Source organism: Megalops cyprinoides, chromosome 23, assembly GCF_013368585.1.
Source record: "Megalops cyprinoides isolate fMegCyp1 chromosome 23, fMegCyp1.pri, whole genome shotgun sequence".
NCBI lineage: Eukaryota > Metazoa > Chordata > Actinopteri > Elopiformes > Megalopidae > Megalops > Megalops cyprinoides.
Window position 1 is genome coordinate 16,748,346 of NC_050605.1, and position 17,836 is coordinate 16,766,181.

Genomic DNA, 17,836 nt, shown 5'->3' on the forward strand with positions numbered 1-17,836 from the left:
TGAAACAGGTCCGTGCATTAGATTCATCTGACAAGTTTGTTAGAGTGCCTGCTGGTAGCACTTCAGCTGGTGACGGTTACGGCATTTTAAAGCCAACAGAGACATCTGAAAAACACTTGACTTCACTTTGCTTCACATCTGCTTGAGGGGTTTGTGCTTGCAAATTAATCTGCCAAATAAACAGTAGCCAGACTGCAGTTAAAGAATGCAGAAATGCAAAAATACACATAGTTTTACTGGGTATTAATAAAATATATGTGCAAATGAGTCCTAGCTTTTCAGGCACAGATTATGCAATGCTCACAGTTGATTACGCATTTTTACATTCTTTCACTCCTCTTTACCTTCACATTATGTTTAACCATCACTAACACTTAGTGATGTCTACACTTGATTCAAATTGAACCACTGTTAAAGAAGGCTAAGTATATATACACAAAATAAACCAAGCTGTGTTTGAGATATTTGGAAAGTTTCGTTCAGTGAGATGCCAGGCGTACGTGCGCAGCGTGTGTAACGGGTGAGCGTGCGTGCGCGTGCGTGCGTGCGTATGCGTGCGTATGCGCGCGCGGGTACGTCCTGCTTTGGCAGTGAGCGTGGTAGCGCCCTCTCACTCACAGGCAGAGATTTCCTCCTCCAGTCGCCTCAGCTCCTCCTCGATCTGCGCCTTTACGCCGCCGCTCCTCTCTGCTGTGGGAGGATCACAGGAGACACACTAAAACACAGGCAACGGCAGCCACGCAACAACGCAATGCAATGAACCTTCAACGAACCTTCAATAAACCCTTTAAGGGTGTGTGATGTCTGTGTATGATGTTCGATCATATGAGCGTGATTATGAGCGTGTATGCTTTTATCGTTGTCTTGCTGCGTTGCATGGGCACCACAGGATGTGTAGGTGTGTTTGTGTGGAGAAGACTGGAGCAAAACCTCAGCATTATGTCTGGAATTTTCCATGTGCATATTCACTGATGTTCAAACAGAATGAAATTATTCAAGAATGCAATTATCCTTCAAGGTGCTTGTGACCTGTCATAGGTGTGGTGCAGGGCTACGGACGATGGATTTACACTGTCCTGGCCTACTGCAGCATAATACAATTTGGATAATCATCAGATCAGGTGATGTTAATATGATTTACTGTTGTGATGAATAATAAAAAAAACAACTAGCATCACAGCACCATTCAGGCCTAACTAAACCAACACAGCCCATCCTTGCTCACCATCCAGTCCTAACTAATCATACACATATTGCATTAATGACCACCTTCTACCCCTGACAAATTAAACATCACTGATCAGCATCCAACCCTAATTAATACAAAACACTCCATCCCTGCTTGACATCTGGTCTTCACTAATCAAAAACGCGCCAAATCACTGCTTGCACCGGGGGCCTGGAGGCACTGCTGTCTGTCTGGGCGCGTGTGACGGGCCAGGAGCGCCGTTGGACAAGTGTGATCGCGTCCTTGCATATCTGAACAGCACAATGTGTTTCTCCAGAGTCAGATGTTTGGCTGCTGAAATCCACCCTAACGCTAGACTGTGTTCCATCCAACCACTCCTCTGTGCCTTTTAGACTCTATTTTAAATGTAAAATTGAATTAGCAGAAAGTGACAGTCTCTGCCCCTGTCAGCACCCATTCCATGCAGAGAGCCGACCAGCACTGAGGTCTCCATACCTGCCTGAGCACCAGCGGGCAAAGTCACAAGTCCAGGGCAGCCATGATTAGCTGTTCTGTACAGGGACCTGTCCTCTGGAACTGCAAGTCCAAGATGTTGTAATAACTGCATGTTGAGAGTAAGCCTATAGATATATAGAATGATTTACCTGGTGTTAAAACAGACATCCGGGCAAAGTTCAAAAGGCGGCAAACAGGAGCAAAGAACCTACACAAGGACACACGTCCACAGGGGTCAACCTTTTTACGCAACGTAGTCAACTGCGTTCAACATGAGACCCTCACGTACACAGCAGCGGGGAAACGCCTTTGCAGGGGGAGGTCTTGTTGCAATAACAGCGCTGTGTGCACTTCAAACACGGCACGCAGCCGTCACAGACCGGTCCGCACCATTTGATCGACCTACGCCTTATGACTCACACATCCCTTCCCGCCCCCCAACCCCTTCACACCTCCCTCTCTCAGCTTCCATCACATCCATCCAAGGCAACACGTGCAGCTGCAGGCAGCGCGCATTCACACGCTGCTGGATTATTCACGGCACAGGGCATCGGCGGCTTGAAGACGCCCGGGAAGACGAGAGGGATGGCAGCAAGCCACCACTCCGCATACCCACACAGAAACAGCCATTGAGCCGTTCAAGATGTGACGAAAGGGATGTGTGAGAGAGGGAGGGGGGAGAGAGGAAGAGAGAGCAGATGAATGGGAAGTCATTCATTGTTATTCTTGCTGTTAGCGTGCCAGCTGTTTGTTAATTCAATGCTGCCGCGCTCCACTCATTCTGCAGCTGGAAGCAGGAACCAGCCGAGATGCAGACATAAGGCAGGGCAGCAACCGAGCTACACCCCCCTCCTCACATACCCCTAACCCTAACCCCCCACCCCACACACTCACACACACACACACACACAGACACACAGCCCTGACCCCAACCCCCCACCCCACACACTCACAGCTCTAACCCTATCCACCCCACACTCACACACACGTACTGTCATAACCCTAACCCCCCACCCCACACAGCTCTAACCCTATCCACCCCCACACTCACACACACGTACTGTCATAACCCTAACCCCCCACCCCACACACTCACAGCTCTAACCCTATCCACCCCCACACACGTACTGTCATAACCCTAACCCCCCACCCCACACACTCACAGCTCTAACCCTATCCACCCCCACACACGTACTGTCATAACCCTAACCCCCCACCCCACACACTCACAGCTCTAACCCTATCCACCCCCACACACGTGCTGTCATAACCCTAAACCCCCACACTCTCTCTCTCACACACACACACATACAGCCCTAACCCTAACTCACCCGCCACCCCAACACTCACACACACACACACACACACACACACACACACACACACACACACAGCCCTAACCCTAATCCCCCACCCCACACACACACACACACACACACACACACACACACACACACACACACACACACACACACTCAGCCCTAACCCTAACCCTCCCCCCAGTCCAGTCTGTGGAATGATATCAAGATGATGCCCCCACAATTCTCTTCTTTTACACAAACAAACTCACACACAGGTTGGCTAAGACACAAATGCACCCACTCATGCGCGCGCGCACACACACACATATACACACAGAGCGGTTGACATTTTCCCCCAGTCTGGCTGCTGGTTCAGCAGTTGGGCAGAGCTGGCCTGCAGTGGCGGCCGCTCGCGTGAGTAATCCGACAGTGATTGCACACGACAGCCTGTCAGAACGCGAAACAGGCCGAGCGGAAAGCGGGGCTCACGCACTCATCTCTCTCTCTCTCTCCCTCTCTCTCTCTCTCTCTCTCTCCCTCTCTCTCTCTCTCCCTCTCTCCCTCTCTCACTCTCTCCCTCTCTCACTCTCTCTCTCTCTCTCTCTCTCTCTCGTCTCCGTCTCCCTCATTCCAGACCCGGAGGAGAAAGAGGAAAGACACAGTTCTGCTTTCCATTTTTAAAAAGTGCCGCAGCCAGGAATTTCATTAAGCACAGAGGGACGCCCTCATTCATATTCTACATCGATCGGCGAGGAAACCTAGAAATCCCTGACTTCCTGTCCCTCAAGTGAAGCTGCCCTGCTCATACCTTTAATGCTGAATTGCAGCCACGCTACTGTGGTAAACTTTGGTTTATGTGGCTGACGCATACACTCACTCTGTTCAAATGTCCACTGCCTGGCCAATCAAGTGTATTGAGGACACTAACAGAAGGCATCCTCCTACTCACTGAATCTCATCTCAAGTCACTGTTAAGAGAATGTCACGTTCACGTACATACACATACATACATATATATAACAAGGCAGTGAGGGGCAGTGGTAAGGAGCAGGGCTCGTAACTAAGCTGCAGGTTCAATTCCCCACTGGGCCACTGCTGTTGTACCCCTGGGCAAGATACTTAACCTAGATTGCCACAGTAAATATTCAGCTGTATAAATGGATAATGTGCAATACTACGTAAGTTGCTGGATAAGAGTGTCTGCTAAATGGAATTATGTAACGGAATGTAATATACTGCAATATATATCCACCACAGTAAGGTTCAACTGCCTTAATGGCCTTATCCAGAGCAATACTGGCCAACGCTGCAGAAGAACTATCAGGATATGATCAGAAAATGGATCATTCACAGACAAGAGTTAGAGCTCCTGCTACAGACCTCATCACATCATTTATTTTGGAGCTTGACAAGTCAGTTTTCTTTGTACTGAACTGTTAAAACTGTGCAATGAATACAGAACAGCCACATCCTGAGGTCATTCTGGCATTGCTCTCACAAAGCAGCCTGCGAAGCAAAGACACTACAGGACAGATGAACACACCGTAACAATGAGTGTTTGCCCTTTAGCTTTATGACCTTTTATCACTTTATAATGGAAAAAAAGAGCCAAGTTTCATATTACCGCTGGAGCCCTCGTCTTTCATTGCTCGAGTTACCCCTCCTCGATGTTGAAATGACACGGGTATGGGGCTGCTCCACGCGCCTATGCAATGCTGTTCCGTCTTTAAATACTTGGGCACATCCGTTTCAGGACACAACACTGCATGTACACAACAACAGCGGGCAAACCTGGCCTGACTGCAGCTGGCACTGTGAGCAAGGCAAGTTTTATTACAACACGTTACCGCAGGAGTCCACAGTTTCTGCCTCCCGAGACAGAACTCTGGCAGCTTTATGGGCCTCTCTCTTACCCCAGTATCGCAACAGCAAGCAGGGACACAATTTGAATGGAGTCGATAAGGCAGCAATTTAAGTTGATTTGGGTTATAAAGACACAACAGAATCCAGGCACTTTTTCAGCTCTTTAGAACCAAAGCTGAGCTCCTCTGCTTCACTGCCCGAAGCACAGAAAGTTATTTCCTCTGGGAGGAAATGCGTGACAGGTCACTGAGTAAACACATCTTCCTCAGGGGAAACGAATAGTTTACAATAATCTCTACTCTTCTGTGACAGACTAACTGATCCCTTGGTTCAAACTGACATCACTCCAGATAAAATATCGATCACAATAAAACAGACCTGTAACGTACAAGTAAGATCTTTCTACAGCTTTCAACAGGCCTGCAGGTCCACACTACCCAGCATGCTTTGCACAAGTCCCGCCTGCATCAGTGGAGTGCACGCTCCACGTGTCCTCGGTGTCAGAGCCCGGCAGCCTGCAAGGCAGCCCATATGGAGGAGAGGCAAGCGCACTAGGAGTTGAACAGCGCGATTACCGCTGCCATGGTCCCCTACCCACGCTGTGTTCAGGCTAAACACACTCGCCTGGCTGTAAGCAGAAGATGCCACAGACCTCAGTCTTGTCTTTGCTTCTGGGGCAGCAGGTGTTACCAGGAGTTGCACGGTTCAAGTGCATGCTGGTAGCAACTGCACACAAAACAAAGGAGAGGACGGTACCCTCAGAATCACTGATCTCAAGCAACAGTGTGCATTACCACTTCGTTTTCCATTGATGTATTGATCAAGCTGGGGCGGTAGTGCAGCAATAGCAGTAAGGAGCAGGGTTCGTAACCAAAAGGTTGCTGGTTTTATTCCCCGCTGGTGCGCTGCTGCGGTACCCTTGAGCAAGGTACTTAACCCACAACTGCCTCAGTAAATATCCAGCTGTATACATGGATAAAAATTGCAACGTATCTAAGTCACTCTGGATAAGAATGTCTGCTAAATGACAGTAATGTAATGTAATGTAAACCCTGGAAGAAATACAAGCAATTTAATATGGCCAACAACTGCACGGAAAGTCCACCTGACGACTGACCTCCACCACAGCTATGACACCCCATCCTGAGTCACTTGGGGGAACAACTGCTACACGTGGCCTCATGTCACATGGTTCCTACCGACTCCAGCTGAGTCTTCCGGAAAGAATCCGAGACACTGAATGGCACAGTGTTTAGGGGAATGCTCATTCCATGAGGACACGGATGAAAAAGGAAAAAAAATTCCAACAGAGCAGGAACCGGCAGGCTTGGTTTGCGGAGCCACCCTGTCTATTTTCGTGCCAGAGATTGTGACAGCTCTCTTTTTTTAAAAATGAGGAACTGAAGAGAGGGATGGGCACCTTGCCTGCACTGTCTGCCCTCTCCCTTCCTTTCGAAGTCACATGTTACCCCCCCCCCCCCCCCCCCCCCCCCCACCCCACCACACCCCACCCCTCTCCCCTTACCTTCAGCAGCAGTGCCCTGTGCTCCCTGAGGCCTGGAGGGTGGGGGCAAGCCCAGGTAGTTGAGGACGACATATTTGGTCTCGTAGTGGAAACCCTCAGGCACAGCGGTGGAGTCAGTAGCAGCCATTGGAAGAAGACTGTCTGGCTTACAGGAGCATGCACAGTCAAATCCAAACTATTCAAGTCTCCCTGAAGACAACCAAAAAAGTACAACTGATCAGGACAAAAATCCACATCATTTTTTTCTGAAGCTTCATAAAAAAAGAACAGGATGTTTACAATGTTACTGCGGACAAAGTTAGAAAGCTCCCCCTTGCCCTTGAAGTTCAGGTTAAACTATTCAGAGAGGGCAGACTTCAGTTTGGGGAGAAAACTAATCACACGTGACAATATCAATCAACGGAATATAACTACATTAACTTAATGTTCAGATTAATGGACTACCATATAAATAACATAACTAGTAGGTACTGATCTTAACACTATACTGACTCAAGATAGAAGAATGCCAAAGTGCGAGCTGGACAAAATAAGGGAGACTTCAGCAATCAATGATCAGAACAGGCAGAAAGTAGCTTTGTCAGCCAGCGAAGAGTCACATTTAAAAACTCTTATCGTCTGGCAACCGCGTTTCACAACAGGCAAAGCTGCATACGGTGACAACGGCGAAGGTGTTGCATTTCATGTGGGGCCTAGGCTGACACGTGTTACGCTAATTTGAGACCTTGTAGCACCAGTTGTCATTCAAAATCCGTTTATGCACAGCGCGAATATGGTATGTTCTTATACTATTCATATCACGGTACATAAGGCGCTTCATAAAAAAAAAGATGTCATCTATAAGATTTAACTCAGCTACCTACAATGTACAAGTATCCATCTAGCATTCTCAGCGAAATTCCTGTTTTAAAAAAGTCTTCTGTCAATGCAAGGACACGAGTTAAGACACTGTGCATGAGTTATATTCATTATATTTTAATGACCAAGACGAACAAATAAGTGAACTCGAATAGCTAAGGATCATAATACTGCAAAAACTGTACAGCACGCATAGCAATGACTGAGGACAATAACAGCTATTACATAATATTTTGTCGGCGAACTAGCAAGCTAACTAGTTAGCTAGTTACAACAATAGCTAGATTAGCTAAAGAGCAAGGTTTACTTTGTCCATATAACACGACATAAGTTCCACAGGCATTTACAAACTGAAAAGTACATTCTGTCCACGCACGTTGGTTATTTAGCTAGCTTTACACGCACACGGCGCAGAAGTAGGAGGCGATTGTATCCACATTGTCCACTATCATTGATGTTCCCCTTCCTACCCATAACCACACCTACCGTTGTTCACCCTTATCGTTTTTCCCCCACAATTGAGATCTCCCAACGAAGTGCAAATCAAAATGTAACGATAGCCGTATCCGCGAGAAACAGCCGTGCAATTCCGTTAGCCAGCCACTCTCATTTCCTGCACTTGAACGGCAATTTCAGTCCGCACAAAAGACGTGCTATGGAACATGAAGCACGCCGCCTCCCCTCCACGACAGTTAGTTAGCTAGCTGGCTAGCTAACCCTTTTTCCGTTGGTGTCGCTTGGTAGAACGCAAATCAAACACTTCCCCCTCCGGGATGGACGGTCTGTATGTTAAGTATGTATGTATATGTCCCACCGGTTCCTAATTTGGAGTCCGGGCAGCCATCATGCGGGGCAGGACAGAGGCGCAACACTTCACACGGCAACTGTTTAAGGGGTGTGGAGGTCAAAGGGCGTAGCACGCGAACACATTTGCCCACATCGAGATTACAAAATTAAAACGGAAAGGCATGCCAAACACACACGTTTGCGAAGAATGCACGCCACGCTTCTTTCACAATAAGCAAAAATATCCTCGTACGGCTCATTGTCACATGTCAAAAGTCCTCTAAAGCATGGTTGATGGATAGGCTTAAAATCACCTCCAGTGAAAGGTGACCTTGCTTTTATACGCGTCCTGAACATTCTCCGTAAGTGGATTAACTGGCAGCATCGTATATAATTTCATGTAATGCTGCTAAGCCCGCAGTTCATTTTCATTTGTTGTTGGTTAATTATTTAGCATAACGCCGCGCAAACAAAAACAACACGCAATACCACAAGCTCTGACTTAGACAACGCGATTCCATTAAATTGATTCGGTCATTCATGATTCATAATTACGATATAAGCGTTTCTAACAATCGGGTACAACTGACACGTTGAGTATTGAAACAAATAGGAACTACGAAGGGCATGCTGCCACCCAGTGGCCCATTCATTCTGTTTTGGTCTTCGTAATAGTATTACGTCACGAAGATTCCATAAGAATAGAGCAACACCAGGCCTATTTCAAATTAAGGCAAGCAATTACGAGAGATTCTGAATGAGAATAAAAAAAAATTCGCTTAATTGTTCATGGCATCGCTCTGTTAATAAATTAAACTGAACCAAGTTGTGGAAATAATTAAGGCAGACATTTTTATTTTTTGTTTTTAAATTAATTGTAATAGCATAGAGTTTTGCAGTTATTAACATGAAATACTTGTTACGGAAACAGCTCTAGATTATTGTAACTACAAATTCTATGAATGTGTTAACCGTGTTATTGTCTGTAATTTACAACATGTTATGTAATTGGTTTCTAAAAGGCGCTAAAATATGACACAATGTAGCACACAATTAACTTCAAACATCGGTCAACCATCAGTAGTTTCAATCTCCTTTAGAATGGCCTGACCCAACCCTTTGCCTAACCAATGAAAAAGCAGGATGGAATTCAGTTGTTTCGGGATATAACAGAAATACACTTGATTTTATATCCATGTGGCTATCAATAAGTTATGGAAGATCTATGTGTTATTTTAACCGAAAACAACCATAACCTAGCAGTGATCTCCACTACTGCCATACACGCATGTGCATATTTTTCTTTCTATGGCTATGCATTTCGGTAGTGGTTGGTATAGATGAGGGGTGCTTTATTATCAGAAGGCTTAAAAGAATTGCGCATATAATCTTGTCGAAAGTCACAAACAGTACCAGACCTTACACATTGTAACGCAGAACACTCCAGTTTTGTTACGATTACCTACGGAAAAGTTACCAGTTGTCTTCCTTGCGGTTTAAACTTCAGAAGTTTTAGTTCTTCATCTTTACACTGCAGATATAAGGGCTTCATAATTATTTTATAATTGTGTTTTGTATAACAATTAATACAACTTGCCAACCAGATAACGCGTTACACCTTAGCATGTTAAGCCCACCCGCCACATACAGCGTACAACGCGCAATCGACGCTGATTGGCCGAGGTTTGTCCTCGCAAGAGAAAGGCACCTCACCCGGAAATGTTTATCACGTGATAGGAGCTGCTTGTGAATCAGCTGATCTAGCCTGGACGATCGTGACTGCGGCAATTAAAAAAAACACTCCGTTGCCTTGTCATTCGCATAGGAAAAGGTTTGGCAGCCGAGGAGTAGACAACGTGACGAAAACATTGACCAGATCGCTGCAAAATAAATTTAGCAAGCAAGCTGCTTTCATATCGCGTGCAAAAGCCACCGGGATCCATCCCTTTTCAACGAAATCTAGCTAGATACCTCTGGGGTTGCCTGAAATCCTCTTAACACTACGACCATGGCGCTCAGTGATGCCGACGTACAGAAACAGGTATCGTGGATGCGTGAATTAACAAGACTTGACCTTCATTGCTCGCAGCTCACAAAGGGTCTCGCTGTTTAGCTGTCAATTTGTAAAATTAGATTGTGCATTTTTCTCTCGAGAGTTAAATAACTCTAGCTACCTGTCTGGCTAACTATAGCTAACTGTTAGCAAGGTAGCTAATATGATGAATGTTACGTCAGCGAACCTTACATGATTTAAGAATCAGTGTTTATTCTGTACTGGTTGGTGTTGCTTTGACGCCAATGCATGTATAGATTTGCGTAATTTGGAGACTGTGCTGATTTTTATTGTATTGAAAAGCAAGCTAGCGTACTAGTAACATTCCGCTGAAAGAACAGTGAACCCTTTAATATTACAGTTGGTTATTTCTCTCATTGGGGTAACATAACTTTTCCATGTTGATAGCAGCAAGTCGTCATGTATTTAGTGCAGCTGCTCTGGTTAAGTGTGTACTCCCACGTTTTGGCGTTTTAACGCAGTAGTTAACGGAATGCTGACAATGTTGGGTCAGCTCTGTGGTCAGTTCCCTCCAATATGATTGAAATTATATAGTCAAACTCATGTGACCAAGTGGAGAATTTTTCATTGCAATGCGGAAGATCCAGAGTCCGCATTAAAATGAATTGATGTTTAGGAAATTATCTGTTTAAACCTATTCCCGGGTAAAACATTTAACACCTGAAAGATTGATTATTGAAAGTATTTTCATTAAGAAAATAGTTTGTATTGTGCTTGTCAGTACTTCTGGAATCTTAAGTGCTTGTTTGAGGAATTTAACCATTTAAATTCTATTACTAGCAAGCAATTTGTAAAAGCAACTTTAAACGAATTGATTTTTGTTTACTCTCTTGCATACTTGGAAACATCCTTTTTTGGTACCTTTGGGACAAAATCTTGAACTGTGAAGGACACATAGATAAATGCATTCATAGCTGTGTTGTGCTGTAGCTACTTTGGTGAGTTAAACAAACTGCAGAATTCTGTGAACTGGAATGGATTAGGCAGGGATAAGAATCAAATTGGTGTGAAATTGATTCTATCTGTAGTAGGATTTGAACTGGGACTGAGTTTGTGGAATGGCACCATCTCTGCAATGGACATTCTGCTGTTGATTTCAGATGAGGAAAACAATATGAAGATTGCACAACGGAATTGTCACTATTTGAGAAATTAAGTGGAAAAGGGGCTTGTGGCTGTATAACTAGGCAATATGTATTGTAAGTATGTGTCCATACAAATCTGCATGGATACATACTTAAGTATGTATCCAACAAATCTGCTTGCATGTACCAGTTTTTTCAAGTCGTGCTCACTTCTCAGACAAACCAGGGTATGACCATATTGTATCAGTTAAAAGAGGAATCATGAGTCGTTGTCACATGGAAACCCCATGATTCTGAGTGAAGAGGAACTGGGCAGTATGAACTGTTTCCAGTTCAAACTGTGACAGTGCTTTAACGTTTTATTGCGTTCATATTTCCTATTTGAATGTGTTGTTTATCTGTCATGCACTGATTGGGTTCAGATTTAGTGGTATGGTTGATTACCTGTCATTACATACCGGTTAACTGTATACTCCATTTTATCACTGATAGTACTGTGTCCTCAAACAGACCTTGCTCTCAGCTGAGAACTGTCTCATTGTGGAACTGTACACATCCTGTCCCCGTACTGTCGCTGTACTTACTGTATGCACTTTTGTAAGTCGCTTTGGATAAAAGCGTCTGCTAAATAAATAAATGTAAATGTAAATCACACAGAATGCACCAGTCCCATTTTAATTCCTCTGACGTTTCTTACAAACTCGTCATGTATATACTATGGTTAAGTGCACAACATTGCAACTGTCCTGTGGATATTTGCGTCTCAGTAATTGATATTATAGGCAGTTATACCTATCTCTTTTTTGCATATATTCCCCTTATTTACCTCTAATTGTGGAGCTAATTGAGCATTAGACTCGTCTCACTGCAGCATCTTCTGTGCTCTGGCGGGACCGCTAAGGCATAGAGAACACAATCATCCAATAAACAGGCGCACCGACTGCAACCGTTTTTCAAACTTCACGTCAAACACACGCCAAACGGAGGACAGGCACATCTCCCCGACATCGTCTGAGTGGTTCGTAGGTGCCAGACGAGTCGCAGGGTCCCGGGAGCGGTATGAAAGGAAACCCTGGCTGGGAAAAACGCCCCCTACCCCAGTGGAATGAAACCAGTTGTGTCCTGCCACCGTGGGCGTCTGGTTTTTTGGTCGTTGTTGGTCGTCGTTGGTGCATGGCACAGCCCAGTCCTGGGTTTGAGGCTTAGGTCCTCCTGTTTCGACAGGGCTGTTTGAACAGGGCAGAGGAAGGCCATCCCCATGTCTGCGCGTTTAATTGACACTGCTGTGTTTGGAGCAGCTCACAGTCTGTCAGCGCCTTGTTTGGTGAAATCAGTTCAGAAAATCATTCCTTCACTATATGCTTAAAATATTGCCTTGGAGAGATCTGTATATTAAACAACACATTTTAGAGATCAGTGCTCAGTTAGTTTATTTTGTCAATATAGGCACATATTTGTGATCTCAGCACTATGTCTGGCACTGAGGCTTGTTCACTTGAGGGTAGTGGTGTCCTGTTTATGCAACTTTTCACACCACTTTATTTAGATGGACTGTGCAAGTCACTGATAAATGATGATAATGTAATGTAACTTTGCACTTGGCTGCAGTGTGGTTTGTGAATTGGACTCTTTTCATATGTAACTGAGATCTTGTTTGTGGCATACGCCAAGAAACACGGGTTCAGCTCTCTATAAGGTGGACACTCCACACTGGCATACCATTGAGGTGACGGCAAGCTGCCTTGGCAGGGCTGTAGCGTTCAGTCACTGTATACAGCAAGCGAGCACATTCCTCACCTCAGTGGCACCGTGAAGGATAGAGAGAGCTTTAATGAATGCACTGTGTGCCATAGTCTCTTACTCATTCAGTATTTCACAGGATGGCTCTCTGCTTCTCTCGGCTCTAACTCCTGGGCCCATTTGAGAATGTGTCCATCTTAATAAAGCTTAGCCCAATAATCCCCGTGTCATTTTGTGTTTAATACCGGCTGGGCCTCCATGTGTGAGGAATATGCATGAAACTGACCTTCGTTACTGCCTTGCATAACACAGATGATATTAGGCAATATTAAAGCAGAGTTTTGAAGCCCCAGTGCTGTTTGCTTCAGTCTGTACATATAAAGTAAATAATGTGGACTTTGTTGAATGTGTAGGAGCGAATTGCTGGAAGCTGATGACATCCACTGTGATAGCAGTGGAGTAAGTGGGGTGTCTGATGTTGCAGCTGCATGAAGACAAGCTCTCACTCACTTGTGCATCATTAACGCTGACCTGTCATTTTTCATTAAACCTTAACAATGAATCTCAACTTCTCTCCCTCTCTCTCTTTCTTTCTCTCTCCCTCCCCTTCTCCTTTTCTCCCTCCCCCTCACTGTCTCTCTCTCTCCCTCTCTCCCTCTCTCTCTACTGCACAGATCAAGCACATGATGGCCTTCATCGAGCAGGAGGCCAATGAGAAGGCAGAGGAGATTGATGCCAAGGTACTGTACCGAGCTGGCTTTAAAATGGATTCTCACACACTGGATTCTTCTTACTTGCACTCCTGTAACTTCATACGCACAGGAATGGGATACTGTCAGTGGTGAATGTGAAACACTTATCTAATAATGTTACAGTACGGGCAGTCCCCTGGTTATGCATCATTCGACATAAACATTTTCTACATAAATACAGCTTAAGCAAGTCTTCTTAAAATCTGTAAATATAAAAAACTTGAAAACGTGTCATGAAGCAAAGCTTCAGTAAATGTGGGGTGTGTGAATGGCTGATATGTGAGCTCTGTAAGTGTCCCTCATTGAGCTCACCAAATGAATGAATGAATGAATGGCAGTGTTTGTAGATGGCTGTGTGTGTCTCCCCCTGCAGGCCGAGGAAGAGTTCAACATCGAAAAGGGTCGTCTGGTGCAGACCCAGAGGCTGAAGATCATGGAATACTACGAGAAGAAGGAGAAGCAGATCGAGCAGCAGAAGAAAATGTTAGTGTGCTCCCCATAGCCAGAGCTGCATAAAGCATTAACATTACCATCTAAGCTAAGGCTGTAATGCAGACTGTAAAATGTAAAGCTATGTGTGCCATTTGCCATTTGTGGTAATTATCCCTCTAAGTGCAAATTATGCATACATATCGTGTATATATTATATATCATGTTTAACAGACTCCTTGCTGGTCACTTGCATCACTTCTCAGATAACCGCTGTGATCAGCTGTGTACCTACAGAAAAGTGTTACAGTTTCTAGAGTGACTGAAGTCTGAGGGAATCACACTAAAACCCTACATGATGAAAGTGTGGGCACCAGCTTACTGAAACGAAAAACACCTGCCCGCGAAAAACAAAGTCAAGGCAAACGGCAAGGCCACCGCATTCAATTAAAATCAGTGAAAAGACAATCCGAAACACTGACTGAAGAGGCAACAGCACATCCAGGCACTCCACACGTCTGAGAATGGGCAGCCCCATTTTAAGAGTATATATGAATTTCCTCATTTATTAAGTGCCATCTGTGTTTCGCATCACTTCCTCTTTTGTAATAGCACACCTCTGAATAATAGTGACATCATAAACAACCATTAACCCTCGCCTTTCAGGGGTTTTAACCATGTTTCTGCATTGCTGACAGTGCTTTAACCCTTTCCCCCCACAGTCAGATGTCCAACTTGATGAACCAGGCCAGGCTGAAGGTGCTGAAGGCTCGTGATGATATGATCTCGGTGCGTGGCTCTCTTGTTATGATTGGATGATGATGATAACGTTCAATAATGACCTACCAGCGCAAACTTTCAGATGTTGTACCTTCGTTAAACGTGATCTCCCTCGGCGTCTTTCTCTCTCTGCGTCTGTTCAGGACCTGCTGAATGAGGCCCGCCAGAGGCTCGCCAAAGTCGCCAAGGACCCGGCGAGGTACCAGACCCTGATGGAGGGGCTGATGCTGCAGGTACGATCACTCCTCGCCTTCACGATCATGTCCAGCACACGGTGTCAGGGAGACAAGGTGTGCTGCATCCATCCCACCTTATCTCTAACAGCGAGGGTTGTGGTCAAACTACAGATGTGGCACCTTGGTGTTTCACTCTCTCTTTCTCTCTGTGATGGCGTGAGTTTTCTGAGTCCCTCTCTGCTTCATTTCCAGGGCTTCTACCAGCTGCTGGAGCCCAAAGTGACCATCCGCTGCCGCAAACAGGATCTGGCCTTGGTGCAGGTCAGGACACCACGCTCTCATAGTTCTGCCTGGCAGTGTGTTTCCTGTTATGCAGAGGTGCATGGGTGTGTGCATGTATGCTTGAGATAGGGCTGGCAGAATTTTGACAGTGTGTGTAATTTCATGATTCAGGCCGCTGTACAGAAAAACATCTCCATCTACCAAGCTGCTGTGAAGAACAACATCGAAGTCCGCATCGATCAGGACAACTTCCTGTCCTCAGATATGTAGGAGTCTTTCGATTGCTTTTCCCATCTTTATCGCCCATGGAAGTTAATAACCAAATTATTCATTATTCAATATCCAGAAACTGAGATCGTGTGTCCAAAGTGTAGTGTTCCTTTGCACGGATCAGCACGGATGATTCTGATTGGCTGGGCCGTGAGCGGGTGTCTGAACAGTGCTGTGTGTCTCCTCAGCTCTGGAGGCATTGAGATCTACAATGCTGACGGGAAGATCAAGGTGTCCAACACCCTGGAGAGCAGGCTGGACCTCATGGCCCAGCAGGTACAGTATGGCAGAGGGACGTAGGTTCATTTTTTTTGGGGGGGGGGGGCACAGGAAAGGGGATTGCATTTTTGTGGTTGTCGAAGCTACACTGGATGTTTAGAGGGCAGCTTGTGGGTTTGGTTCAGTTCCAGTTGTTTCAGATGTGCTATACTCCTTCATCTTAGTGGGCAGCAGTGTGGTGTAGTGGTAAGGAGCAGGACTGGTAACTAAAAGGTTGCTGGTTTGATGCCCTGATGGGGCTTTGCTGTTGTACCTTTGGGCAAGGTACTTAACCCATAATTAACTCAGTAAATATCCAGCTGTGCAAATTGATAAAATTGTAACCCATGTAAGTGGCTCTGGATGAGAGCATCTACTAAATGACAATGATGTAATGTAATGTAATCTGGACTCCTTTTGACTAGAATCTGCGGATTAATAGACTGTAGACCTCCTGCACGTTACACTAGTACCTACACAAGTTACCTTTACCCATTAACCAGAAAAGTCTCTCCTGCGTTTCAGATGATGCCTGAAATCCGAGTGGCACTGTTCGGAGCCAATCAGAACCGCAAATTCCTGGATTAACGGACACCTCTTGTCACAAACGAGCGGACAGCTACAAAAGCAGCACACTGAGTTTGTGATGATGTTTATTTTATTATATATCTATATATATGTACCGAATTTCATTCCCTGTGTGTGCGGTAAAGAAGCAAACTGCGTTTAGCTCAGAAGTGGGAAGAGCACTATTCCGTTGTTGTTTCGTGATGTTTTCTCCGTGTGTGTGTGCGTTTTTTTTTTTCAGTCAGGGAAAATCATAAAATGATCATTTAAAAACAGCAGAGGAGACACACATCTGTGCGCAAGCGGTCATTTATGTACTGGGAACTGGGTTTTCTGTGGCACTGGTTGTGTGAGACTGGGCAGGGGTCAGGGGTCAGGGGTTTTGGGTGGGGATCTGGGCCCATTGGATGATCCGAGGTGGGTTCAGATGAGCCGGTCTAAACCGGTTTGGTCCTGTCGGTTTTGACCCCCCCTTCTGGCGTCTTCCCACGTGTTATGAATCTAAAGGGAGTGAAAGAACAATTGAGCACGCGTTCATGTTGCTGTGGATATAAGGGAGAGAGAAAGATGATATGCTAAATAAAGATGAATTTCCTGCTCCTTCACATGTCACCGTAGATGCAGCCCCTGCGCGCACGCAGTGGCGCAAAGGTGTGTCTCCTCTCTGCATGGCCGTGCATGAGAGGTTGCAGTGTTCTACCGAGACTCTTTTTTTTCTGCAGCTTCTGACCTGTGAGCAACCATATCCACCTGTATAAAACTAAGTGCGTACTGTACATTTTACCACTTCCGTGCATTCGTGGGTACGACCTGCCCTCATTTACCACAATGAAATCACTTTCAATAGTTGGAAAGGATGCTGACGTGGTTTCATCCTGAATGTTTTCTGGGTCCTGGTCCACACGTTCTCTCACACTGTGGAAGATCCAGCTTCCAGCCGCTGTCATAGTTCAGCTTCACACATTGAAAATGAAAAACCTTCCTTGTCTTAAATACTGTGTGTGCGTGTGTGTGCGTATGTGTGTGTGATTGACATGTACAACGCTATTTAATTTATTCATTGAGATGAAATGGGGTGGTTGTCATTTTTCCTATTACATACTGTGTGTAAAAGTGGATTAAGAATATGTATCACAGCATACAAATATTTTGCTCTTTTTTATTATTTTGTTTCCTGTTGAAGCATTTACATCTGCCGAAGTTATGCTAATAAATATTGATGTGAAAGTATACATGAATAACAATAACAGTGCTATTTGTTGTCTTTTTTTTTATCCATCTTTCCCCCTTTACACATTTAATTGAACATATTTACTAGAGCTCTGACTATCTAAAACTCAGATTCATTCCCTTCCTTATTGGGGGTTTATATATAAATCCCTAATAAGGAAATGTGAAATACACAT

The 17,836-nt window shown here is 45.1% G+C and overlaps 2 protein-coding genes across 2 annotated transcripts in view; one reads left to right on the top strand and one right to left on the bottom strand.

Annotated features, from left to right (window-relative positions):
* bcl2l13 (BCL2 like 13) overlaps nt 1-8,358 on the bottom strand; it is a 22,040-nt gene extending 13,682 nt beyond the window's left edge. Inside the window, exons 1-3 of the mRNA XM_036518486.1 lie at nt 7,718-8,358; nt 6,374-6,562; nt 619-690 (exon numbers count right to left, since the gene is read on the bottom strand). Of these exons, the coding sequence (XP_036374379.1) occupies nt 619-690; nt 6,374-6,500 (199 nt within the window). The 5' untranslated portion in view covers nt 6,501-6,562; nt 7,718-8,358. The remainder of the gene's footprint in view (nt 1-618; nt 691-6,373; nt 6,563-7,717) is intronic.
* A 1,402-nt stretch (nt 8,359-9,760) lies between these two features.
* On the top strand, nt 9,761-17,677 carry LOC118770312 (V-type proton ATPase subunit E 1-like). The gene is made up of 9 exons (XM_036517913.1): nt 9,761-10,058; nt 13,591-13,656; nt 14,042-14,151; nt 14,820-14,886; nt 15,021-15,110; nt 15,306-15,374; nt 15,507-15,601; nt 15,794-15,881; nt 16,389-17,677. Exons 1-9 carry the CDS (start codon nt 10,026-10,028, stop codon nt 16,449-16,451), a joined length of 681 nt encoding a protein of 226 aa, XP_036373806.1. The 5' UTR covers nt 9,761-10,025; the 3' UTR covers nt 16,452-17,677.
* The last annotated feature ends 159 nt before the right edge of the window (nt 17,678-17,836 follow it).

What these genes read in the sequence shown, in the direction of transcription:
- LOC118770312 (XM_036517913.1), top strand. Translation starts at nt 10,026, where the DNA reads ATGGCGCTCAGTGATGCCGACGTACAGAAACAG. An exon ending in ATCGAGCAGCAGAAGAAAAT is followed by an intron (nt 14,152 to 14,819) that starts GTTAGTGTGCTC and finishes TTCCCCCCACAG; the next exon opens with TCAGATGTCCAACTTGATGA. An exon ending in TGGAGGGGCTGATGCTGCAG is followed by an intron (nt 15,111 to 15,305) that starts GTACGATCACTC and finishes CTTCATTTCCAG; the next exon opens with GGCTTCTACCAGCTGCTGGA.